General features: G+C 41.4%; 1 protein-coding gene across 2 annotated transcripts in view; it reads right to left on the reverse strand.

Moving 5' to 3' along the window:
* The window catches only part of ZSWIM8 (zinc finger SWIM-type containing 8), a 53,951-nt gene that overhangs the window by 9,645 nt on the left and 16,506 nt on the right, over nt 1-27,800 (reverse strand). For both annotated transcript variants that reach the window (XM_057377058.1, XM_057377057.1), the window contains exons 2-22: nt 27,125-27,278; nt 25,865-25,959; nt 22,418-22,590; nt 20,694-20,801; nt 17,849-17,930; nt 17,104-17,224; nt 16,550-16,751; nt 15,503-15,678; nt 12,091-13,102; nt 11,160-11,291; nt 10,466-10,645; nt 9,039-9,222; nt 8,378-8,476; nt 7,345-7,469; nt 5,855-6,086; nt 5,439-5,591; nt 4,153-4,375; nt 3,688-3,977; nt 2,717-2,940; nt 2,066-2,548; nt 1,312-1,480 (exon numbers count right to left, since the gene is read on the reverse strand). In XM_057377058.1, coding sequence (XP_057233041.1) covers nt 1,312-1,480; nt 2,066-2,548; nt 2,717-2,940; nt 3,688-3,977; nt 4,153-4,375; nt 5,439-5,591; nt 5,855-6,086; nt 7,345-7,469; nt 8,378-8,476; nt 9,039-9,222; nt 10,466-10,645; nt 11,160-11,291; nt 12,091-13,102; nt 15,503-15,678; nt 16,550-16,751; nt 17,104-17,224; nt 17,849-17,930; nt 20,694-20,801; nt 22,418-22,590; nt 25,865-25,959; nt 27,125-27,278 — 4,617 coding nt within the window. The remainder of the gene's footprint in view (nt 1-1,311; nt 1,481-2,065; nt 2,549-2,716; nt 2,941-3,687; nt 3,978-4,152; nt 4,376-5,438; nt 5,592-5,854; nt 6,087-7,344; nt 7,470-8,377; nt 8,477-9,038; nt 9,223-10,465; nt 10,646-11,159; nt 11,292-12,090; nt 13,103-15,502; nt 15,679-16,549; nt 16,752-17,103; nt 17,225-17,848; nt 17,931-20,693; nt 20,802-22,417; nt 22,591-25,864; nt 25,960-27,124; nt 27,279-27,800) is intronic.

Raw genomic sequence — 27,800 nt, forward strand, 5'->3', positions numbered from 1 at the left:
CTAGTGAATAGCTGAGTAYCTGAGAACAATGCAAAGATCTGTCTGACCTCCTCAACCAAGGAGACACAAACAACCCACAAAGTGGGGCAAAATTCATTCTGCATTTGAAGTCTGGCCAAGGGGAATAACCCATAAGAATGAGTTAAATTTTCACCAGAGCTCAAGCATCACCACACAATTATGTACTTCAGGAACACTGAAAATTTATTTTAAGAACTGAAAAGAAATTTATGGAAGCCATAAACAATGGCAACTGGAAAGGGTGGAGTTGTTCTCTCCTTTCACTCTTCTAAGTGTTCTAGGATGAATTAGCACTTCTGCAAGATTCCTAACTCTTAGGAGAAATACAGAAATGGTTTCTCACAATGAGAGGTCGAAGTATCCAACTATGACTAAGGCTGACAGCTGTCAGAGGCCTTCAGGACTATTCTATTTCCTTTTGTGGTGGCTTTTTAGCATCAAAATACAGGATAAAAATAACTGAAAATATTCTCCTGGTACCCTGAATATGAAGGAGGCAAACACAACTCTTAAGTGTTTTTCCACATACCAGTMTTCCAGTACCTGGTGAGTTGCAAAACTGTTAAAACAGGCAAATATTGCAGACTCGCCAGTGAGGGGTTAACAGAGACTGGTRTCAAGCATGACCCACTGGTACAACACTCCATGGCAATGACAGCATGTCCACAATTCAGTCAGTATCTGTTGTCCCAGTGCTACACACTATTTGATGGGTTACCACCATCAMTCAAGCCCCAGCACAGCACACGAGCAACCATTCCAAAGGTAATTGACGTAACTGACAAAACATCTGTCCTCTCTATGCAAGTTCCAAAGCTTGGGCACTGGCTGCCTCAAATCCTTCCAGGTAGGAAGGGACACTTAGTAGTCCTTCTGCAGCAGAAGTCTGCCTGCTTCCTGCACTCTGTTCATCTGACCCAAAGGAATCATGAGTCTGCTCAAGACTCATCTATGCCCACCTTGCCCAAAGGAGAGCAGGAATAAAGTCTTAMAAGTCAGAAGTCAGAAAGGCCAGAAGGGCTCCAAACATGCTTTAGACTTGAGGCCAAAATAATCTCATACTGGAAATTTAGCCACACAGAAATTTCTCTCTGCTAACTGTATCAGGCCCCCTCGTGAATCCCAGTACCCGAGCATGCACACCTTTAGAACGGTGTGCATTTGGCCAGAACCTCCCAGTGCAAGAACCCTCATTCCAGCTGTAATCAGTGAGGAACAGGACCTCACTGGGGAACAGCTAAGAGAGACATTAAAGAAACCTCTGCTACTCAGCCCAGAGCTGTAACTTACGCGCTACATTGGAAGACAGCGATAGTCCCGTCTCACTGTGATAGGGATGCACAGCAATCTGCGTCATGGAGGGGACGGGCACRCCAGGGAAGGACACTGCTGTAGCTGCCAACGACGGTGTTGTTACTGAGTAAGGGTACTGCGCCCCGATGAATGCTGGATGGACACCCTAAAACAGACAGTAACAGTCGCGTCTAACTTTGCCTGTTTACTTCAAAGCATCACGTTCCCACACAACCCCAGAGCCTGGAAAAGTCCAGTCTGACAGGAAAAGGAAGCAAAGGAAGAACCTTGCATCACACGAGCATTACATCTGCTTGCTCCTTCTCCTTTTAAAAATCTGATCAGTTKGCAGAAAACCACTCCAAGACCTTCAAAAATAGGCAAAGGTTAAAATAACCTTTATTTGGTTTTCCCACYGTAGTCTCTATTCAGCCTGCAAGCTCTCAAAAAGATAAGTTCTCTGTCCAGTGCCCTCTGAGAAATTACAGAGCAACAGCAATTAAAAACTACTGATAAACTTGAATTTTATTTTCTCTTGAGACTTTAAATGTAGCCATAGAAGGCTCCTTACTGTGCAAACTGTGAACTGGAGTGCCAAAGTATCACCAAAATATCATTAGCATGTGAGAGCAGAAGCTGGATCTTAAGTCATGACAGGTCTGAGCCCCATGCTCTCCCCAGTCCCGCATACTCCCTCTGAAAGCAGCAACACAAGATCACAGCAAACAAACAAGGCACAGTCAAAACTCACCTGGGGATACGCCGAGCCAGGGACYGGGAAGACAGCTGGGCGCGGCATGTGCTGGATAGTGTGTCCGATATACTGGGGGTTACAGGGGATGTGAGTCTGAAGGGTGGTGTAAGGGTGGAGACCCTGCGTGTGTGTATGTGCCATTGCTGGCCCTGCCACCGTGTGCTGCTGGTACATGGTGGACCCCACAGAGATCACTGGCATGACGGTTGCTGCCGCAGTCACTGCAGCTGCCACTGTCACYGTGGTGGGCTCCGAGGTCACCCGGCTGTCTGCCAACCCCCGCGCCGCTTCTGACGCGGCCCGTGCGCCGCTAGCGCTGCAGCCAGTGGCACCTTCTCTCTGGGCTGGGGTGCCACCAACAGTCTGTTCATAGAGCCAGTACCACTGATGAGCTACTTCAAAGAGGACTTCTGGGTACACACCGCCTCCTTTGGCTGCCTCTTCTACTGCCATGCAGGCCTTTTCCAGCATCAGGTTGTCCTGGGAGCAGTGAAACCGAAGAAATTGTTAGGAATGTAAAACAAGAAACACAAGAGGGAAAAACTTACAAGAAGGGAAAAGTATAAGGCAGTCTAAAATGACTAACACTATGGGGGCCAGCAATAKGCTATGCAGCAGAATAATCAGCAGCTGCCATGTGATGCTCACCTGTTCCTTACACTGCACCAGAGCCCTCTGGATCTCATTTGGGTTCAGGGCATGGGCATGAGGCAGGCAGCTGAGCGCCAGTTCAGCAGCTGCCCGCACCATGTTGGAGTCTCTGGCCCGTGAAGCTCTGTCTGCCAGTGATGCCACCTCTGGGGGTGTTAGATGTCCATCCCAACACTCCACCAAGATGTTCAAGGCTGCACTACCAATCTCCATGGCCTGCCCTAAGAGGAAGAGTGAGAGAGACGTTCCACTGTATGCCCAGCACARTTACAGTCAGCTTTCTTTCAACACCAGGTGCACTCTTCACTTTCCTCAGGAGCAATGGCAGAGCCCAGCTGCTTTCCTTAGGATTCACAACAAATTTAGGTGCTTCCTCCCAAAATATAGGACAGTCAAGAGCCCTCAATAAGCAAGTGGTGAGTGAGGACACCATTAACAAAGTTAAGCTGAAATGCATTGGATATAGCAAAAAGTACTTGCCACAGCTGATTTTAGTACCCACACACAAACCAGTCTGGACTGTCACTCTATTTCGTCATGTAATTAATTTTCAAAAGGTACGTTTTTAGGCCTCTAGAAACTGTATGGATAGGTAGTAGGTATGGGTGCAATCWGAAGGAGCAGGAAAGTGAAAACTGAACACAGCCAAAGAGCACATTCAGACTTGACAAATGTCTCTCTCTTCAGCACATCTCTGAAGGAGAGGTAAAGACCAGTCTCTTTATGAGAAGTGGACTTTTTAGACTGAAGCAYRTTGTGTTACAAACAAGAAGAAAGAAGGACACAAGAACTTTCCAGGTAAGCACCACTGTGTAAATCACTGTTGATCAGCAACTACTGCAGCTRTGTGAGCTGCTTACATGGCTACTACAGCACATCAGCATGACYATTTTCAAGAACAAGCTTGCTTCCCTAACCGCCCCCCCTTCCTGCCCAAAAGTAAGCCTCCCAAAAATTTTTGCTGTAACCTGTGATCCAAGAGACATGGGAGGAGTAAGTTCGAGAGAGCCAGTTGGGAGACACGAAGTTGTGCAGCCCCAGTGCATACAGCCCAATCTCAAAGGCGCAGAGGTGAAGGTTGCGGTGTGGTCCCTGGTGCCCACCACTGGAGGAAGGGTGGGTGAAGATAGAGGTACTGCTGTTTCCACCTGCTTTGATAAGGACTGTCTTGGCCAATTCAAAGTAGAAGTGAGCAGCTGCTTCTGAGGGCTGGTTTGGAACATGAGGAGCATGGCTTTCCAGTCGCCTCCCTTTATACCTAGAAGACAGAGGAATCTTTCAGACAACAAATAACTCAAAAGTTTGCCAGCTGGAGCCCCTATCTCCAGGGTTCAGAGGAAACAAAGCAAATTTTCCCCATAAAGTGTTTCCCAATGCACACGTGCCAGGTCCCCAAGATGAAGCCCAGCCCAGAGATTGGTATTATTCATTACCTGCCAACTTCCACAGTCTTTGCACGGGCTCCCCCACTGGCTCTCCTACTGCCACTGGAAGACGAAGATCCCAGCGAATCACTTGAAGAACTGCTGATGCTGTCACTGTCCTGTCCTCTGCCCCAGGATGTTGTTGCCCAGCCTCCACGTAGGGGACGCCGACTGAGCGTCGGAGAACTGTCAGAGGTGGTTTCAGGAGCACTGCTGTCAATACTAGCCATGCCTACAACACCAGAACCAACACAGAAATGTCACCAGGTTGGTAAATGTGATGTGGGTAAGTAAGCTCCTAACCATATCCCTGCAGTACCAACTAAGATCAGTTGTGTCAGTRACAGCTTTAGGGCTGCCAGGCATTCACTGTAAATTAAGAGAGATTAAATAAAATCAATTGGGCCACAGACATCAATGTCATTTCGTAGTTCCTGGATTAAAATGCAGAAGTGTCCAAGAACAAGACACCTTTACTTCCCCCTTCACACCCCTCACTCCACCTGCCAARCTTTGTGGAAGAGAAAAACATCAAGAAGCAAATAGACATACAAAGTCAAATTTCACATATTATATGAATAGGAAGAAAACTCTTCAGATATATGCTGCACAACCTTCACATCTTCTGCCTCTAACTAATACCCCTCCCAAGAGAAGTGTAGAGATGCAGCAGCTTCTCTGAATTTGTTTCTGGATCCAGGAGCACAATGCTCCATTCCCAGACACAGCAATCATTCAGCTCCAGATATCTAATCCATCACACAGAACATAACTGGTGCAAGAAAGTCATGATAACTTGCCATACAGAATGGGGCAGAAAATCTATGGAGCAACAAATAAGCAAATCTTATTTGTTCACATCAAACACATCAGAAACACTCAACTGCTTCTGTTGTACTGACAAGTAGAATGAGAGAGTCAYAGAACGGCTTGGATTGGAAGGGAATTTAAAGATCATCTTGTTCCAAYGCCCCTGTCAGGGWCAGAGACACYTTCCACTAGAACAGGTTACTCAAAGCCCCATCMAAACTGGTCTTGAACACTCTCAGGGATGGGACACCTACCACTTCCCTGTGCAACCTGTCCAGAGCCTCAACAAGCCTCACAGTAAAGAACTTCTTCCTAACATCCAACCTAAATCTCTCCTCTTTCAGTTTAAAGCTGTCATCCTTTATCATATCTCTACCTGTCCTTGTAAAAAGTTCCTCTCTGGCTTTTTTTGTGTGAACAAGGGCTAAACCCCAGCGGAGGCCCTAGCAGAGCACTACATGCTGTTTGAGCTARTCCATTCCCACCTGTGTGCTTCTTCTTCTGCCTGACAGGTGAACCCCAGCATCTCCCATTGTATCCACCTCGGTTTCCAAGGGCCAAACGACTGGGGACCTTTCCTTCTTGTTTCAAAACAGTGGCCTCCGCAGCTGGCTCACAGGGGGACCTCTGAGAGCTCTCTGCATAAAGGACAGTGACAAGTTAAACATAATTTTGTTTCTGTATCTCTAAAACCAGATGTGGCCATTTAAAAGATATAAATAGCAAAAAATCAAATATTTTTATAAAATCAATGGTATTTATGAGCAGGATTATCTCAGTTCTCATTCAGTTATCAAGCACATGTCATCTGACATCAGGCCAAAAACATTTAACTCAATATTTGGAAAACAGGCTGCAACTATGGAAAATTTTAGCATAGCTGTTACCAAGCACTTCTTACCCTGTGCATTCTTCTCCACGAAGTTCTCAGGACTGCTTTGGACTGCAGTGTTTACAGCAGTTTGCTGAGTGACAGAAGTCCCTGGAAGCTGCTGGATAGCTGCAGCAGACTGGGCAGCATGTTTGGAAGGCGATTTTTGATTTGCAACTGTAGGCTTGCTGGATGAGTAGAAAGAACTCAGAGTTTGTGGTTTGTGAGTTTGACTCTCTCTGTCCAGAAGTTTGTCTAAAATCTTCAAYAATGAGAGAAAAAGAAAAAAAGAGCCCTCAGCAAACAGGTAAGAGAAGGGTAAAGCATTACACTAAGACAAAGAGGGAAAATACCAAATCAACTTCCTGGTGGACAACAAATTTCATTCATTGGAGAAAAAAAGAAAATGCTTATTCTTTAGAAAACAGACATCATCTCCCTGCACTGAAGATTAGTGCAATGCACAGCGGGAGCCATGTGGTCTGCATTACTTGAGGGAGCAAAGACCCAGTAATATCTCATATTCACTTGAAACAGCCACTGGCTTTACTTGAAAACCACCCAAAAATCACAAAAACACGTAATTCTGGTATAACAAGGAGAGAATGGAGGATTCTAAATTTAGTTCTGCCAGATGTTGTTGTTTAAGTCACAAAAATTCCGTGCTCACCATTAAGAAAATCCTGTCATACGTTACTGAGAATCTGGCAAAGCTGCTAGAGAAAATGCCTTACACTGGCCTACAGTAATTTTCTTGTCTTAATTTATTATGTAATTGGGGAACAATGCATGACCACATTTTAAGGGTTTGTCCACTTCTAGTGTTTATTCTACATATTTAATCAACACCACAAGTCTGACAGACCATTTATATGCAGATGATTGACATGACAGTGTCCCTGTTATTCCCTGCAAGAGTATAGCAAAAGTGCTTYTCTTTTAAGAGACAAAAAGACACTTATATACAGAAATCCTCCTACACAGCAAGAAGTACATTATTAAAGATTAATAAAACCCTTTCTAAGCTTCAGCACTTTTCAGTATTTTTTCCTCCTTTGGGGTGGAGAGGCAGAGTTTCACTCTCTCACACAGGAAATTAAGACACGTGTACTCAACTAATATATTAAAGAGATGTTAAGAAACAAAGGYTTTGCTAGGTATACTGTTCTGCAAGCCAATATCCCTGCAGCAAGACATATGCAATCCCCAGACCACACACAGACTGCACACTAAAAACCCTTTGGAGAGGACTTGCCTTAGCAGGTAAACAAAAGCAATAAAAGCAGTGACAACACATCTGACTGGACCTTAAAAAACCCATGGAAAGAGTGCCTCTCCCAGGGCAACGCACGCTGCACAATCAGGTTTTGCATCAGTGGATGAATACAAATACCACCATATAGCTTGTAAAACATCAGTAGGTGACACAGCAACTTATACTCACCAGCAAAACTATCGTATCTATCAAAACCCAAACATGGTTTACCTTCCATCTCCTCCCCTTTCAGAGGAAAACTCACCTTCTTCAGCTTAGACTGATCATCCTTGTAAGTACTCATCAGGGATAATGCCAGTTCCCCTTTCTCCCTTCGTGTGCCTTCACACAACAGAGGATGTTCTGCTTCACTGACAGTTGTTTTCATACCTGCAGCCCATATAAGAGAGGATGAGGAGACAAGTGAGCCCATGGAACTACACTACATGCTGTGCACTATGTCTGCCTCAGACCGTTTTATTCACCTCACTGTTACAGGCAAAATAAGATGTTTTTCCCCCTCTTTTTCTGTTCACTTCAGAAATAGGCCATCAATAAACAGAAGCTGCCATCTGTCCCTAGAATACTAAGTTTGCTACAACTGTCAGAACAAACAAATACTAAAAGGCCACAGCAAGAGTCCAGGCAAGCCTACAACCCTATCTTGAAACAAAACCTTTTGGTTTCTGCARATGCTACAAGCCAGCATTCCAACACCATAAGAAACTCATCTTCTTCCTTTCAGAGATGAGATAACAGAGACCAGCTCTTGTCTAATCCATTCTATTCCTTTTTGCATATTGCTTTAAAGCAGGCATATAGTATTGTCAACATAATATGTATATAATCACTGCTTTGTTGTTGAAGCAGATGAGGCAAGAATGCAGCACTATGCTAAGATCCTGAATGATATGATAATGCTTGAGAGTACTTCTGCTAGTCTTTCACTACCGTTGTCTAATTTCTTCTGAATTGATTGCCTTTTGTTTCCTGAAACTGTCCATCTGCATTAAAGTCCAGGCAATACATATTTCATAACAAAACAGCAAGCAGGAAACTAAAATTCATGTTACTACTTCAACACTGAGATCTCGTCCCATATTCTCCTTCCATTTTTTCACAGCTTTACAAAGTTACCTCAACCCTGGCATGTAGAATCCTGCACCTGGTTCTGTCAAACTGCACAAACATTTCTGTTTCTGCACCAAACCAGAATGAGCCACTAACTCTCATCATCCAAATACAGAAAGGATGCAGAACGTGGATGAAGGCAGACTTTTCTCAAAAAAGATTCTTACCAAGAGCAGCAACAGCTGCCTCAAAACCAAGCTCTTCGTCTCCAGGCATTTCATTATTCCAATTACGGCTTGGGGGTCTAGAGCCTGTAGGAGAAAGCACTGAAAGAAAACAATAGCATTACTGTTCAGCTTTCAAAGCTAGGACTTGAAAGCAAAAGACATTTCTGACAGCTTTCTGAATTTGCAGAGCTTCCTGCAGTCATATTCTTAGCCTCATAYCAGTTTCAAGACCACAGACCTGATGACATTTTTTCTCCATTATTTTCTCTAAACTTCTCCAAGACAGGCAGATATATCACCAAGTCAGTCTTCTAATTCCAGGCTGCTATGYTCTTTTTTAGATACTAGCTTATATTAGCTTCCTCTGAATATCATCAGCATAAAAGCAGAAAAGTCAGTTATTTATAACTATTTTACAAATACACACAAAGTGCTGAAATGCGTTAATTGTCCAGGTGTTATCAAATGTAGGCAGAAAGAAAAACAGTTCCACTGGGGAACAAAATATTGCTAAAGCAACCTAGAGGCGAGTGCAAGCAACAGCATATGAAGAATAAAACCTTGGTCGCTCTTATACAGAAGGCAGCTTCTCTTTACAAATCCCTCAAGACCTGTCATTTCAGAATATGCCCTGGACACACACAGGCCAATCAGTCTGTACCTGGAGTGCAAAGGACATCAAATATAAAGCTTGCCAACATCAGAGGCAGGACAGGACGGTAATCACACAACGTCCCTTCTCGCAGTTCTTCAGCTCTTCCTCGAATAGTGTTCATCTCATTGGTGCCCAAGGGAATCTTCTTCAAGAGGGCTGCAATCTCAGATTCCTGATAAGCCAGCTTCACCTGGTAGAATCCACAAGGAAACAGAAGAAGCTGTCAACAGCACAGTACCACAGACCACTTTCATGTATACATAAAGCCATAGTTTTTATTAGTTTATTAAAYTATAGCAACTCTTAGCAGCCGAGCCACCTTCACCATTCTTTCCACAAYGAAAACAGGTTTTCAAATCTAGTAACAGTCTTGCTTCATATTTATACATAAAATATTTTACTMAAGTGATCACTCTTCTGCTGCATACAGAAAAAATTGATCAGATCTCATAAGAACATGAGCAGAAGTATCTGACTGGATAGACCAGTGGAAAAGGTGGTTACTTGTCATAGTAGGAGGAAAGGATGCTATGTTAAGGGACAGACCCATTTGAGAGACCAGAGATTGATTAGCAGAAGAATGGGCACATCTTGGCAGCACACATTCCATCAGGACAAAGACACTTCACTAGTCTGTGCCTTGTATTCTCTCCATTCCTAACACGTGAAAGTAATTGTTTTCTTTTAAACAGCAATTGACTGCCAATCTCACAATCTTCTAATCAGACCATAAGAAGTAGAGATAATTAGTGTAATAATTGTAGTTTGATGGGTGACTAGCAACTATACACACTCTGAGGGACTGAACAACCCTGCAGTGAAAAGCAGGGTGGCTGTAAATCACACTGGTCTTCACTGGACACTTCTTTTTCAAAACAGGAATCCTAATAATAATCAAGGAGTATCCAAAATAATATGCTTGCACAGTGCATAGGCTTGTTTGCCAATGAATGAGATACCAGCAAGAGCAACAATTTTCAAACATGTAACAATAGCACTACTTCACGAATGCAGATTTGGACAAATATGGATATCAACAAATGACTTCATTTTCCCCAGCTCAGTGAAGTAAACTGAAAACATATTTRAGACAAGAAGTAGGCTGTTCTAATAAAACAAATACATTCATGAAAGATTATGTACTCATTTAAATATTTTCAGGCCTATAGTTTCATGTGAAATCAACGACCTGTTGGCACATGAGGTCTGAGCTTCCTATCAATGAAGGTAACAACAGCTGAAGTGATAATTCTAGTATTTTTTTCTGGCAGTAAATGTACTAATGGGATGTGCACTTAATTTAGTTCCACTGCAAAACATTATAAGAAAATATATAAAAGCATAAGCAAACTTCAGGTGTTTAAATTTAAACCATAGGAGCAAATGCTTTCCAACAGAACAACAGAACACTGTCTTTTTGAGATATTTCATACCTCAAGAGCCTTGGTRGAGGCAGGTGGTCTCTGCAGCTCCAGAGCAAACATTCCTATTCGGAAGGCCAGGTTGTGGTACTCCAGCCGCTCACTCAACACAGTCAGCAAGAAGGCAGCTTTAGACAAGGTGTTGGTTGCCACCCATGTCTGCTTGCTGGTTGATACCTTGTTCTTTTTGCCCTGTTTGAGGAGGAATTTGTCACATGACACGTTCCTAAACAATCTAAATGACTCTGTCCTTGTCCTCTTATGCTTTGCAATAATTATCGACAAGAACAAAATACATTTACATTTGATTCCTTTTGCTGAGGAATCTCAGATTTCAGCAGTTATTGTTGAACATCACTGCTCTCCATGTATCACCCTAGCACAGGGGAAGAGCTGGCCTGTGGACAAGACACATGCCCTTGGACTGATGGTGTGAAGGCAGATAGCACACGCCTGTCCCTTCCAAGGGAACCCTTCCATACAGCAAACATTGCTTGATGTCACTACAAGTGAGTTTCCACAAGTTTATGCTTATTTCTTTCCTGTCCAACCCTCTTATCCCGAAACAGCAAACCCAGTAACCTTTCCAGTGATGTGCACCATRAAATGGGAGACTGGGATTTTAGAGAGAATCACAAGAAACAGGGTCACCTGCATGGAGTGGCACTAAAATGAAGACTACTGATGGTTGCTGCCACATCTCTACCTTAGCTGGTGGCTGCTCCACTTTGAGATCTGGAGGGTTGGCCAGTAGGTCCCTGGCAAGCTCTACAGTCAAGCGRCAAGCCTCGCTACTGTATCCATGTGCATAAAGGGCCTCTGCACAGGCAAACAGAATCTGCAAGAAAGAACAGATGGTCAGATTCAAACCACACTGCCCCAGCCTGGAGTTAGCCTGCTCAAACCACTTGTCACAAAGACTCTGCAAACACAATTCACAATGAAATTCAGTAGCAGGTATTCTCAAGAGTCCTCCCTGCYTRGACCTKCAGCACCACTCCTTGAAGCACTCCCYTAAAAGCCTTTTCTCCTGTGATTAASKYCCMWTYYYYYYYCMARKKSYWWAAGAGATCAGARAACTCAAAAAAACCTAAACCTCAAACTAGCACTATTTCCATGCATCCTTATTTGGCTGCCTGCTTATATAGGTGCAAGCTCTAAACACATTTTGTGGTTGCTACAGGAATGAGACACAGTTTATTTAGATTGCCTCTCCTTTCCAAAGAACTTCTGCTTAAATGGTTGGACTTAAATTTTTCTTGCTGAGCATGTCTCAATCTTACTTATTTTTAGTTTCAGATAAATTCTGCCATTTCCAAGGGTGAGACTAGGTGAAAAGCATGCACTGTTTTGTCTACATTTGTAAATCCTGGAGTGTGAGATGGAACTAACTAAAACTGGAACACACTTGCAGTCAGCAGCAAAATAAGAGAATCAAGCCTGTGGGAAACAGACATATGCTACCACTGCATTAACTTGTAGATAGCCAATTGTATCATAGGGTATCACAACATTATATTTAAGTACTTCATTTAACAACATCCTAGGTTAAGTGTGACAGCCATGAGGGTGGTGAGACATTGATTTATACAATAAATAAAACTGCAAAACAGCATTTTGAACTAGATCCAGCTCACCTCCATCCGGTTCTCCTGTTCCAGAGGCTTTATACCAGCAAACATATCCTGTTCCTCTTCAATTCCCCCTTCAGCTTTATCATCATCTTCCTTGGCTACCTCTTGTGGATTCAGATAGTACACCTGGTAATCATCTTCCTCTTCTTCTCCATCATCCCCTCCCCCTGCTGCACCATTSTCTCCCACCTCTTCTGGTTTCAGACTCACACCACCGGAGTTCTCATCCACAGAAGGCAGGTCATCATCGCCGCTACCCATCTCCCCCATGGGATCCTTGGGGGATTTCTTGGCCATGGAACTGCTCCTGACAGTGGGTTCAGGTCCCTCAGAGAAGTACACCCCACCATCCTCCTCAAAGGCATCCCTATAGTTCCTGCTCAGTGGACTTTCTGTAAAACTAAAGGTGTTGCTGGCTTCTGCCCCCAGCGCCAGGCTGCTGTCATCCAGGCTCATTTCTGCCAAGTCTGGCTCCAGAGAGCTGTCCTCACTGCTCATGCGGCGTTTCCCACTATGTTTACTGGCCAAGCCTTTGCTCACTGGCAACTTTGCTTTGCCCACCGCACTCTTATACACAGCTTTGTCCCCTTCTGCTGAGAGCCGCCTCAGAACCCTCTGTGGTGTTTCAGAGACAACTTTCCGCTTTCCAGTAAGTTCCTTTGGCCGAACCGCTGGCTCCTGGGGAGAGGGCCGCAGCCTGTCCCCGGGCTGCAGGCATGGTCCCCCGGGCTCCTGGCCATGGCTTCTACCAGCCTCACAGGCAGCTTCTGCACACTGCAAGCGGCAGCTCCTCTGCTGGATGGCCTTTACCCAACAGAACGAGTTCTTCTTGTCAGTGCTGCTATATGTAATCCCAGGAATGGGATAAGCCTCCTCCCAGCTGAAGTAACAGGCTTCTACAGCTGGCTTGAAACCTTGGAAGAGCTTCTCCAGTGATTTCTTGTGCTGACCTCTCTTAACATTATCTATGACTTTCAGCTGCCACTGTCTGAGCTGTGAGCAAAGGTCCCTGCGCCTAAGAGAACAAAGACAACAAGTTAGGAAGCAGACAGAAAAAGCACCCGCAACCAACTACTACTTAATCCACAGAACACTTCCCTCGTTTGGCCAGAAACATCATCTGCTGAATTAAGTACAGACAGCATTAGTAAGAAGACAGGCTGGAAAAAGCCAACAGGTGTATTAACAACTAAGTTCTAGACAGGCTCATGATACAGAAACAAAATGTGAACATGACCAACATGAAAGCACAATGCAAACTGGCAGGTTTCAAATAAAACACTGCCCTGTTTGCTCATCTGTCCTAAATAAGGTGCTAGTGATGTGAGTCAACAGCAGTCTCAAACCAGTGAGTACCATAGGGAGCTGCTATTGGAAACACTCATAAAACAGTTTGCAGCAGCTGTGAAACAGCCCTGTGAATCACTCCAGTTAAGACATTCACAAGTACAACCTMAATAGCCGACCCAGGGAAGCACAATGACAGACAGGACCACCTAATCCGCTTCCCAGGCACTTACCCCTTTACCCTAATGTGCCTATATAGAGGCCAACAATTCAATTTAGGCTTTAGCAAGCTGTCCTCAGGAGAATAAACTGTTGCAAACCATAGGCACAGCAATAATTGATGTTCAAATAACTCTGAAGAAGCAGCAAGCTGGCAGGGCTATACAGACTTGGATTACACAGTTAGTCCCATGCCCCCTATTACTATGGGAAGAACAAAAAAAGCCAAAACAGTTCTGCATTTTCCAGCTCCAAATCTTACACAGGGCCTGTGCACATGAGCAAAATAGTCTACAYGGTGATCTAATTCAAAAGAAAAAGACACTTCTAGAAATTACATCAGGTGTCCCAATCAACTGCCATCTTATTTCTGCCTCAGATTTTGGATACCTGACRTATAATCCCAACACTCCAATCCTATCAGATTTCCTATCAAAAGTAAAAGAACAAAAAGAAAACAAAGAAAACAAGAAACCAAAAATTGGGGTGACCCATTTTAGGTGCAAAGGGTATTAGGACAAAAGGGAGTAAACGAATGGACTACTTATATTTGTCCACTCAAGAAATTAATTAAAAAGGAAGCAGACTGGTAGGACTTAATCAAGAAGATTTTCAGAAGGARGAAGGAGCAGGAGCTACTCAGGAAGGATAATGTAAGGATGAGAGTTTGCAAAGTCTCCTTATGAGGCACCATAAAGAATGGGAAGCATGAGTAGAAGAGGGTTCTTCTTGGAGACTATTCRAACACCAAGAGAATAGGTAATCAAGCAGGAGCATTTCAATTATTCATTAGCTCAAGTAGGAGATCTGAGCAAATTTGAACTGCGTCAAATAACTCAAATGTGAATATACAAAGCACAACTTCATACGTTATTAATGGCCAAAATCTTTTATGTTTTTTCTATGTGATTCGATTGATGTTTGTGTTTATTTTAGGCTGCATTCCCAGTTTYCTACAGTTTTTCATTTGTCTTCAATGCCTATATTTAGCTACTTCATATTGTAAACTGAACAAGATAGGAACTGCATCCCTTTCAATGTCCCTGATGTACCTTACAGAGGGCATTTTATTAATGTTACACAACAATTCTGAAAAAGCAAATCCTGTTAATGAGTAACTGTCTGAAAATACCATCCTGTTTTCATTTATTCTGGGAAACTTCTACAAATTTATAGCACATTAAATTAATCCAATACATTTCACACACCACACTTTGTGGACAAGATGTACAAAACAAACTATTATGTCAACCACAGCATCTCAACAGGAGCTCTCAATACCTCTACTGATATTCAACTGCTGCTAAATAAAGGTGATGCTAAATAAAGATGGCATAGTGATAAAGTGATTTTCCAATGCACAATATGGCATAGAAATCTGCAGAAGCCACACAATTTTTTCTCAGACAACTGAAATCACTGACTGAAAATCACACTCTAGTGACACTCTTTACAAATATACTGCAGAGAACAAACTCCCTAARAGCACAAAAGTAGGATTTGGTTTATTTTCAAATACACAATAGCAAACAACCGGGCTAAACAGAACTMCATTAAACTGCTGAATGGTTAAATATAGACACCATTAAAATTAACTGGTAGCTGGTGCTATCATTCAAAGAAATGTTCTCTACTGGGATGCTAAAATGCAGAATTACACCTAWATTTAAGAGAGGACTCTCAGAAAAYAAATCAGTCACACTACTTGATGTTGCTAAAAGTGAGCACTAATAGCAATTAAAGTAACTATAGTGCTTTGAATGGTACATAGCAGATAGTTCAGAAGAACTAATGATTGAACAGGTAATGAGGTAATGATATGAACACAAGAAATCTACAGGATGAAACTCATTTATGTGGTTGAGTATCACAGAAATTAAAGAGAGACAGGAACTATTCTGGGGCTCACCTCTGCGGACTAATAGTTGGGTCAAGGACAGCCAGCCTCCAGAGTACCACCATCTCATCACACATGCTTGCACAAGCATGAGCAGCTACTTCTGACTGGCCATTGCTGCGTCCTGTGTGCCCACTGGCACTGCTGTGTGACGCAGACGTTCGCACACTGTACCACCAGCCGGTTATCTGCAGAAGGAAAAAGTCCAGTGGAGCTGTGCTATGGTCAGCATCTCATCCCCTGCTCTCATTTTTATCTCATAATCCCAAGCAAACAGGATTTGTAGTTAATACAAATTTTTCATTTGACTCCAAAATAACTATGACATTAAACCGGTATTGGTTTGTGAGRGCTAAGGGCCTCTCAAAATTTCTCTGCTTAGAAGGTACATGCCTAAAGTATAAAACTCACAGGACATTCACTTCCTAGTGGCCTTCACACTTGGAGACAAAAAGTGAACAAAYGTGATAAAAGAAGCATTTTCTTTCCCCTGCTCAAAGTCGAGGTATGGGATGRAGCAATAAGGAAATTTACACCACAATTTATATTACAACAGACTGAGGTCAAAGTTCTGAACTGTCAAAGGAAACCTTTTTTCTAATACTATTTTAACAAAATGAAAAAAACTTATTACTTAAAATCCAGCAAAAGATATCTTCCATAAAGGTAACAAAAGAATCAGAGATTCTATCACACAACATACATGTTTAAGTTTTCATYAAAATGACAGCTCATACATGACATGCTTTGTTTAAAAAAAACAAAACAACAGTAAAATAAATCACCCTGATTGGGAAGAAATCAAATATGCAGAACAAAAGAAATCAGACTCTACATATTCATATTAGAAGAATTGAGGCATTCGGGAATACAGTGTTACTGGGTTATCACTAAACCAGAACAAGAGCAAACTGTAACATCATTTCAGTGTCGAGAAGCACATGCCCATAATGCACACAGGCTATTAAAATAATTGCATTCAGCCATGGGTTATACAGACACAAAGCTCCAGTCACTGGCTCTGCCTGGCTCCCCAGACAGTCCCCATCTGAGAGATACCTGTTCATAGTTGAGACACTGATCAGTCAGAATCTCCAGCAAAGGAGCTGCATTGCTATCCCGTCTCTTGAACATCTCCCGCACAATGGAAAGCAAGTTCCAGATTCCCTCAGGTTCTCTTCCTCGCAGGGGACGCAGCAGACAAGCCCACTCAGCAGCAGCTGGTGGCTCAGTGGAAGACAGATACATTGAATTCACATCACTGTACATAAAGCAGAAGAACAAAGATGAGAAAAAATTAAATCAAGCACAGTCATACAAAATCCTGAATATAATCCACAACCAGAAATATGTTTGCCCTTCAGTGGCACAGACATGAGTAACTTAACAGACAGGATGCATAATGAGCTCAAGAACACCACAYAAGCAAAATATTGTACAAATACAACAATCTGCTCTACTGAAATAACACTGGACAAGTTATGCAAAAATACAGTCCAGAAGAGAGACCATGAAACTGAGCATCCTTCAGTCCAAGGTGCACAGGCTATATGGTGAATGAGTTCACATATYACATAAACATCACATTTTCCCATCAATGGGAAACAGTTTACCTGAAAACAACAGGAGAGGGTCCACAGAATTTATGAAGGGTTTTCTTTATGTTGTCACTCAGAGTAGATTCATCTAAGTACCAGGTGCTTTGATCTGATGCAGAGGGTCCAGCAGTGGGATCTTACAAAAGAAAAATACATTTACAGCCTGCAGGTTTTGAAGATATTTTACTTTATGTGCCCAACCACAGAGTTAAATAGGGAGTACACAGGCAGTGCAACCCAAGTTATTGCACCCATTGCTGAACACCCCATTCAGATTTATCTTAAAATGCTACCATAAAATTACTTTCAACATTRACAACACTAAATTAGCAGCTGCCTCCAGATCAGAAGGGTAACGCAGCACTAACACAGAAATGCTATAACATTTCTGGTAACCAACACTTAGATGAGCTATCCCAAGTCACAGCTAACCCATTCTAGTGTTGCAAACAGTCCTGTTTTTGGCAGGAACTTGGGAGAGGTTCCCTCCAATCAACATTTYCAGGARTCTGCAATTAATACTGAATTAAAAAGAAAAACACCTTGTTAGAAAGTGCATTGTCTTCCTCTGCAAGCACTCTGAGGTGCCTGTTGTTGTGCCCTTTATACACATAAGTGCCAAAACTCATCTCCTTTCCTTGATTACCATCTGCAATCCAAGCTACAAAGTAACAAGTTAGTTCAGAAACCTGAAGCACTGGAAGTACATACTCTTCCTATCTATGATAAAGATTACTGACAAAAGATGTATTAAAATTACCTGGGGCTCCACACACTGTGTTGATGGCAGTAGACTGGGAAGATAACAGCTCGTCCAGCAAGCGCTGAGCAGTTGGAAGAATCTGAAAACRTGAAGAAACTTTCAATATGCACAGTATTTCTTATCCTGCTACACCCAGCCAAAGATCGTGACTGAAGCCCTCTGGTAATTCCAGGAGTACGAAATACACAGAGCTACGTTCTCAGAAAGGACGACAGAGGGTGCTASAGATCACACAATGGCCACCAGCAGCCAAACCTCCTCTCTCACAGCCCGCGCACGGCTCACTTTCTGCAGTCACACCCCAAGAAGTAAACAAAAGCATCACAGCTTATTAGCTCCTTTCTCMTTTCTTGAGGAATAGGAGCCTACAGAGAGAGGTACTGCAACTCATTTTGAGAGTTAGGGAAGTCACTACTGTCAAGGTCACCATTTTTCTGCACTTTGAAAGATTTTTACTTCTCGTTCCTTAATCATTTATTTAAAACCCAAGCAAATGGGACCAGGGGAGCAAACTGTAAAATGCATCTACACATAATTTTGGGGCAGACTTTAACTAATTTACCATCCAGTTAGCAAAGGGAGTCAGTAGTAAAGGAATGCAATTTCAGCACCTAGCTAATCATAGGTTCTGGACTACCCCAGAGCATCAGCAGAGAAGGCTCACACCTTATTGCAAAATACTATGTTATTTTTGARAGAAAAACACATAGTAGAAAGAGTTTTTTTCCCAAAACTAAGTCTGGGCTGAAAGTGTAGACCCATTTAGCCTTCAGTATGCACACAGCATGCAAATTGTTAACCCACATAATTAGTATTTAAATGACTTGCAACCGAATGTCTGATATCCCCCGCCTCTCTCCACAGAACAGCTGAGGTAAAAGATCACTCTTACTGTAAAGCAAGGCACATTCAGTGCACCTGTATTTGCAAATRATACACATCTCAAACAGATGGAGGAAAAAAATGCTTCAGAAAGATATTTTGCATTTCAATCACCTGAAGAAACAAACTCAGCATTAAGCTATTTTTCTACCTTTTTTCCACTACTACCTATACCAAGAAAATTCACAGGTCTAGGCAATGTCACACCTTAAGGTTGAAATACCAGGGACCTGCAGTGACTCTCCTTCAGGCTTTTTTGCTAAGRTATTCATGTTTAATTGGAATAGGAGTACTGGCTTCATTAGGGGAAATAGTTCTTGGGTGAAGAACAAGGTAATGAATTCCAGCTGCTTTTCCATCATTGTCACAGACACAGAAAACACTTTCAACAGAGATTCTGAAAAACATCTTCTCTAGCTGCATTCCCATAGACTATCAACCCCTTACACTTGAAAGCAATTCAGCATTGYATTACTGTACCATGTCATTTACAAACTGGAAATAAGGATAAAATAGAATCATGTGTACAGCCTACTCTAGATCTACATCATATAGTCAAAATATGGGRTCCCAAGGTATTAGAGTATATCTCTCCATCCAGAAATCTTGAGGACCAGGAAWAAGACTGTTGAAAGAGCTTGGGGTGTGCCTTGCCTTTTTCAAAGGAATTACATAACACAGGTTAAAACATATCTCCCATAAACCCTAAACTTTTCTGCTGGGCAGCATTCATCAGATKATCTGGCAAAATAGTAATAATTCATTAGTCCAGATGTTCCTGGTGCACAGCTGGTGCACATGACCAAAGGAGAAATAAACCATGCAGAAAGAAGCAGACATAGAATACCTGAAAGCAAACTCACATGCCATTCAGGAAATATCTACCAACACCACTAGCCTTTCAAAGCCTCTCCCCATTAAGCACCAGCCTGTGCCATAAAGCTCAGTCTGAGGAGAGAAGAAAAGCTTTGCCTGTTACATATTGCAGCAAGAAGCACACACTACTGGTGCTCATCTCTCAGCAACAAAAAAGCAGTATTTTTATATCACTTTCATATTACACGATTCCTCTGTTTCCTCTCATAAGAAGATTAGTATTTCTGTAGGAAATTTAGAGGACATTTTAGCAATAGAATATCTTAGTGTCCCAAGCACACCACCATACTATGAATTTGGGGCACATGCTGCCAGTAGTCTAACCCGTACTTAAGAGGAGTACATTATGAATGCACTGCTGAAATGTGACAGACACCCGTGCATGTCAGTTTTTCTCAATCTCATTTAGCTGAACCAGCATAAAAAAGKTGCCAAACCCGTATATTTTTAAAGTAATCATTTCACAATCACTTGGGTGTTCTTGTGTATTTTGTGCAAACATTTTAGGCARATGATATAAATGACCTGACCTTGAACAACATTGGTATTTAAGGAAGAAGTGAACACATTTTGCCTTTGACAAACAAAATTTCATGTCTATTACTTTAAATTATTCTTATGAATCACCAAGAAGCTACACTGAGGGAAACAGAAAGGTTACCAGYTAGGTGCATTAGGAAGTGCCCACTTAAGGCACATACAGTACTTTACCTGGGTAATTCTCTCCATTTCGCTAAGCAAACACACAAAAAAGAAACAACCTCATTTGAGCTGACCTAAGTTTTCAACAATCATGCACTTATTTATTGTGTTTGATCTTTCACAAGCTCAGCATATATTCATGCTGATATGAATAGCCACCACTCTTCTTTCTTTTAAGACACTTCTAATCTTTTACATGACAATGATTGTCAAATAATAGAATACCAAATCTGAAAAGGGCAAGAACTGAATGCCTTCCCAGCAGCTCACAACTGAATAGCATAACCAGTTAYCTTGCAACAAAAGATATCATATAAATGGACAGGGAATAAAGATAACTGAATTTAACAAGTCAYCAGTCAGATCAATGGTCCCCACTTACCTGTTGTGGAAGCTCACTGATTAGGTACTGAGCAAATTTTTGCAACTGGTCTCTTTGTAGCCGAGACAAAGACTCAGAAACAGGTGCTCGTAAGCACACTGCAGATGCCTGAAGAAAGAAAAGGAGACACAGACTACCATTAATGAAGCTGTGTCCATCATTCGGATGAAGTGCCACAAACACTAGTTATGCTGATGCCTATTGCACTTGGTCTTGATGCACAATTTTTTTTTCTCTGAAATTATGCAGATAAGATGCAAATAAGCTGTCTACGCTTTATAAAAACTGTTTTTAAGCGTTTTTTTCAAGGAAACTGCATTAACAGCTGTGCTTAAGATCTGTTGTTGCTAGCATTTGCACAAATACTGGCAGAGATTTCACAAACAAACCTCTAAAATAGGACATTATCCCTTAAGCTTCTGGCAAATCAACCAGCTCTGTYGGGGACTGTTTCACAGAATCACAACCACCTCATTTATCTCATTAGAGTTTTTTAATTCAGTCTTAAAATCTCTTTCCATATCTTAGAACAAATGAGATTATTAAAAAACCCTCACTGTTAGCTTCTTAACCTTTTCCACTCTACATAACAAAACAGAACTTAATTTTAACCTGTACACAGTCAGGAGTAGTTTGATAACAAAGACACTTCTGATACTGTCTTGTCTACGTAGAGGAATACACCTTGGCTTGTGACTTGCTAGTGTCAGAAGACTGTTTACACAAACACAACAATACTTTCACTATCACTTTTCAGGTGAAGAAAGGATTAGAAGTAAAATAGTTATTTTTATTTTACACAGGGTTCAAACTCTCTGAGTATGAATAATATAAATKACTATTTTTTTAGCCTAATTCTCCATACTCTTAAGACTCAAACTAAGAATTCAAAGCAGAACCCACTTTTTTGCCAGCTCTCCAGCCCTAAGTACAGAAAGTATACTGATATTCTGATTATTTCACAAGAGCATAAATTTAAGCCTATTAACACTTGTCCATTGTGAAATACCAACAAGCTTCAGCAGGTTATTAGCACTTATTTAAGAATCTGGAGTTGGTCATAAGCATGCTAGCTGTAAAATATTCTGTGACAGCAGAAAAATCTTCTGTTCCTTTCAATCAACAAAGCTTAATCCTCTGTTTCTCAGCTTCCCAAAGCAGAGGAAATTAAACGGTGTGCAAGACCAAACCCTCAACTGGTGTATTTCATGTTGATTCTACATATTTTCAGCTGAAGTTGGTTAGAATTTAAAATGCCTACTTTTTGCTCCATAGAAGGTCACATAGAATAAAAGCAGTCAAATAAAAACATAAACTTAACTGACTGCTTGAAATCTAGAAGTCAAAATGACAATTATTTGCATCAGTAAGTGCTAAAATGAACTGRTGAACATAAAAGCCAACAGTGATCAAAATTACTTTCCCTCTGCACTCTGATCAAAGAGTGAAGAGTGAGCTTTCAAATCCTATATTTACAAAGACTTTTATTAAAAGACTAACTACTGGTGACCTTTMACTCTTTTCAGAAATGAAGAAATACTGAGTGATTTTAGAATTTAAATGAGAAACAGGAAGGGGCCAAAAAGCACTCGGTATCTCCCCTTAGCAATCTGCACGTTACCAAAGGAAAGACTGCAGTTTAGGGCTCAGACAATTCAGCTGCAGACCAAAATGTGAGCACACTTGCATGATGTGTAAGCAGAAGAGCTGTGCTGGAAGCCTACATTGTGGATGCGGAAGAGGCAGAGTGCCACGACGTGGGCGCACCACTTGGCCCCGGCGCCGCAGGTGCAGCTGCACGATGTGATCCGGCACCGGTCAAACATCACCGCCACGTTGTACGCGCCCTTGGGGGGCACCATCTGCGGGGGCACCACCGTGGCACTCAGATGGAAGCCTGGGGAAATTCCAAAGTTCAAAGTTATTCTTCGGTATTTGGGAAGACGATTCAGCCAGCACAGAAATACAGGTATATGCTATTTAAACACGGAAACAAAATGTCTAGCAACAACAATCCATACAAGGTTGCAAGTGGATCTAGAGTCTTCAGTACATTTTTCTTCCCAATCAGCTATGCCTGAATATTAGCAGAGAAGCAAAATGTGTTAGAGACTCCAAAATACCAGCTATTAATAAATTAATTAATTTCTACTAYTATTTTACAGAGAAAAGCAGAACTGGATAAAATCATCCCTGAAAAGTGTCAGGTTTTGTTCACACAATCATATCTAGACTATATGCATTTTAGGCATAACTTCTATGCTAACTCTGGCAACAGTGCAGACCAGAATCAAAACAAAAGAAGGCATTCACACAAAATTACTGCACTGCTTATTACCAGATATAGCTCTAATTTACGTCCTACATTTGGAAAATACAACCCAAACAGTTCAGCTCATCCTTCTGTTATGAAAAACCATCTCAGAATAATGCTCTGATTTTCACATAAGCAAATTAAGCATTTCACAARTTGGAATTGTAGCAATTCTGTTTCAATGCAAAAAAGAAATACACAAAAGGTGTTAGAGAAGACTGGATCCCAGCTATAAGCCCCTCTCAAGCTCTTACCATGACATTCTTCTTTGCATATAAAGACAGTTAACTGATAATGCAAGGAAGGAAGAACACTTATAAAAAGAGACAAAATTAGAATTTAAGAACTTTTGAAACAAAGGGGAAAACAAGARCTGAACAAAAGCTTTTAGACAGGATACAAAAAGCAAGGCAATTTTGGACAGTTGTGTGTTTTAAACCAAGACAGGAGCACCTCTGAAAAGTGGAGACACTACTGAAGGATATGCAAAATTAGAATCCAAACTCAAGCTGCTGCTGCCTTCCTCAGCTGTTAAAAAGAAACTAACACTAGGAGTGAAAAACAGTCCCTGAAAAGTCTACAACACATCTTTTTAAGAACAGCAATAATGTCTTCATTGCAATGAGGTAGGTATGTGACTACTACAAAGAGAATGTGCAGGAGAAGGTCTACAAAAGCCAACTCCATGTGTATATACAGTATTCCATGTGTATTTACAGCTGTAAAAAATTGGGGGTTTGGAATGTAGTGAAGAGGTGCTACTGTTCAGAAATCATAAATATGGATATGCATGTGGACAAGATGACTAGACTAATTATTTATGTTTAAAAAATAAACCTTAGACTGCAAAGAAAAATGGAACAAGAAGAGCACAAAGCACAAGTCAAGCTTTGTCCTACTGACCACAATATCACAATGCACTGCTCCATCCCTCTCCAAATCAATTCCCCGCTCAAGGGCTGCTTCATTGTTTCATTGTGCTTCTTCTCCCACTTGTCAGTGTATGAAACTCAATACTGTTGCAACACACCTTAAAATCATTTGAAGTAGACAACTGAAAATATATTCAGTGCCGCACAGCTTCTGGACTGCTATTCATGGAAAAAAAATAATCTCTTCATTAGATACAGTTCCTCTACTAAGGACAAGGCAACCTTACTATTTAAACAAAGTTGCTTCCTTCCCTTCCAYACACATAATCCTTTGTCAAGAATCTCAGTTGCTTCTATGTGTTCTTGAGAAGTTTCTCCTCTGTATCACTCACCCACCACCTCTTCTCCCCCCACTCTTCTCCTCCTCCAAGCACAGGTTTTGCACTAATATTCCCAGCCTTTGTTCATGTACACTGCTTTAAACCTCCTCGCCTTTTTWAAGTATTACTGAAACAAGAGCTGACCACAGTCTTTTACTGTCTATTAAATATCAYGCTCTTTTTCTGCTGTGAAAGTCCCAGGAATTACTGAATTTCAGCAAGCTGCATTTTAACTCATTTTCTCTCTCTCAAACATTTGGCTTCCTGAAGTTTAGCAGATTCCTTAGAAGCGCCTCTCAGCATTTCAGTCCTGACATTGGGAGATTAGGAATGCCCTCAAAAGTCAGTTTAATCCTATTTAGCAAAATTTCCAAATCAATGTTGGCATTCCAAAATTACTACCTGGTCTCACTGACAACACACTGACACTATGTGAGGTAGTTTTAACTCAATCTGACTTATGTAGGAGGAATCACTTCACTTCCATTCCCGAGAATGCTTGCCATTGCTGTTACAGCCAACACTGGACTAGGTAATACTCTTTCAGAACTTTACCTTCTATTCAGGTAACAGCTCATCAGACTTGCTGTTTGCATATGTCAATGGCTATCTCCTTCTCTTTTTGTTCTCCCCAAACCRTTATAGTACACGTCCCTTTTGTTCCCTCTCATTTGAGGGCTCTTTACCTAAATTGATTTATTTCACTCATCACTGAGAGCTGTGTTACTGATTCTAGTAACTAAACAGATCCATAGAAGTCTSTATCCCTCATCACACAAAAATATTGGAAATTTTCTCCTTAACATTATACAGCTTTTTATATTATTATTTTTCTAACTACAACCAGGCTCAGACCCCACATGTCAAATAATATTCTGATTCTGAAGCTTACACTTGCAAAAAAAAAATCTGCTATGGATTGGCATGGCTCACCTTGTCATACTAGTACATTTACTTCAYATAATGCCTTTTGGTCAAACAGCTGTCACTGAAAAAGCTATCTCAATATTCTTCTTTGCTACAAAGGATTTAATGAAAAATCCCAAGTCAAATTCTTTGTATAGATAAGATTAGCTTCTATAGCCAAAGAATATAAAAAGAACAAGATAGCAAGAGAAGCTATAAAACCCACTGTCCAACAAGAGGGATTTCTGTCTGCCAAAATACTACATGAATAACTGTACTATTAATACAACTCCTTTGCTACAARAATAAACCTTGCAAACCTCCTCTGCAGCATACAGGCACTTTAAGCAAGGCATTCATTTGACCAGACAATTAGAAAGTCAAGTTCTCTTTAGCACTGAGGAATTCAAGCATTATGGAGACAATGGTATCCTACACAGTTCTTTGCAAAGGGCTAAGACAGATTTAGGATCAGAGCATTTCTGACCTTTCAGTCCATTTCACAGCTGAGCAGATTGAGGCCATAATAAAATGTAGTCATTTAGCTCAAGACATTACAAAGAATACATTTGGCAGGGAGTTTCAGCTAGGATGCCAGAAAAGCCAGCTCTGAGACATGGTCAAAACACTGCTGTCCCATTGCAAATATGATTTTGGGACTCTGAAGTATCTAGAACCATGGAGCTGCACTGTTCTTACCTATCTGGAGAGGGTCTTTGACAGCCCTCACCCGAAAGAGCTGCTCCCCTCGCTGGAACTCATCTGCACTGCCATTCGCCAAGCACGAGTACAACCTGCAAGAGAGAAACAGAACATGTCAAGATCAGTCTGGTTTTGAGAAATTTCACAGTATTATACTCTTCACTGACACAGCTTTTGAAAAATCCTTACTGTCTTGAATACGAATACGTCCAGGTCTCTCCTGCCATTTCTACATTACAATCCAGCCACAAAGATCATTATTCTCTTCCTAAGTGGGTTTGTGTATAGCCCCTGGCATTTTTAGCAATTTCAGCCTAAGGCTCTGAAATAAAAATTCACTCACAGTCTAAAATTAAGCCTTTATACACAGTATAATTCAAGGTCTAGTGTTAGCATGCTACACAGTAAAAAMTCCTAGACTAATTATCTGCATATTCACATGAGGTTTTTTTGACATCTGTATTCATCAGAATAATGAGCATATACAACCAGCTGGCTTGCCTAATTCCCTACTAGGTGATCTTACATCAGCAGGTCTGATATTACCTCCCTCATCTGATACTTGAAGCTTAGACAAACAATCAGCAAGAACTCCCAGCAAGTTTCCTTCTAAAAGAGTGTAGTATCACTACTTTGCAACAAATTCTAAATGCACAGTCACATGGGTAGACCTCCAGTAATACAAAAGCTTCAGCAATAGATCTTAGATATAAAAGGAGAAAATCTTTCACTATGTAGTCACCTGGTTAATGTGGAAACATAAGAAATATAGTCATTTGACTATATCAACTCTGGTCACTGATATATTCAGCAAATCCTGGCTCTCCAGAATTATACCAACAAAAGGCTTGCACAGCATACTGAGCTAGCCCTTCTTGGCAATTTCTGAGCTCAGTTAAAGCTCTGACTCCAGCAACAGGTTCARATTGGAAAGACAGCTTCATAAGACTAACATAAGCACAAAACTCTGTAAGGTAGCTTGCTGTTAGGCAAATTAAAGGGTGCATTTATTTTGCYATCCTTTACACACAGAACCTAGACATGTACATGGCTTTCCTGGCACATATGCAAGGCAGCTCACCCTGGAATAAAACCCCATATCACAGCATATCACACAGTAATTCATCCATGTATTACAAAAGGCACGTGAGAACCACAGAAGCACCAAATATACAAGACATCAAAAGAACAGTGACTCTTCTCAAGTGAACAGAATCTTTTCTTAAGCATCAATGAAACAAAAACMGTATTTATTACCTGATATCTTCCTCATTTTCTGGGAAACTCCAGAAGGCRATTCGAAGTTGTAGTTGCTCAGGCACTGGAGGATAAACTTTCTCCACCACCTCRAATGGAATGTGAAATGCAACCTGTTTTGCAGAGAGTTCCACCAATGGGATCACCAGCCCATCTAGCAAGACAAGAAACAAAACACAGTTAGCCATTCAGAGAACAAAACTTGTGAGAGGCTAAAGAGGTCAAAGCAGGGAACTCTTCCATTTTCTCTTTTATCTCACCACGTTCAAGATCATTTTGGACTAACAGTAAAAGTCAGGACAGAAATCTTTTGAGGAGTCTTCTCTCGACTCCATGTTTATTTTCAGCCCCTCAGGGCATCGGCACACCCCCCTGAGAAAAACAGTCCTTGGCCAACAGAGCTGCATTAGCCTAGTAGACTCAAACTTTGTCTCCTGACAAAACTGATACTGTTTAGAGAGATTTAAGGTAATGAAGCATTATTCCCACATTTCTGTTACAATGTGGCAGCAACACCCTGTGAATTCCAGTAGTTTACACAAAGAGCTATTACAACATAAATGCACAAGTAGCAATGGAATGGTTATCCAGGAACCTTAGTATTGGCTTGTTTTGGACAACATTCAGTATTCAGCTATTTACAAGTTTCTCATTTCAATTAGTATTTGTTGTTTTT

Source organism: Malurus melanocephalus, unplaced genomic scaffold, assembly GCF_030028575.1.
Source record: "Malurus melanocephalus ecotype Western Australia unplaced genomic scaffold, MMel_1.1 scaffold_299, whole genome shotgun sequence".
NCBI lineage: Eukaryota > Metazoa > Chordata > Aves > Passeriformes > Maluridae > Malurus > Malurus melanocephalus.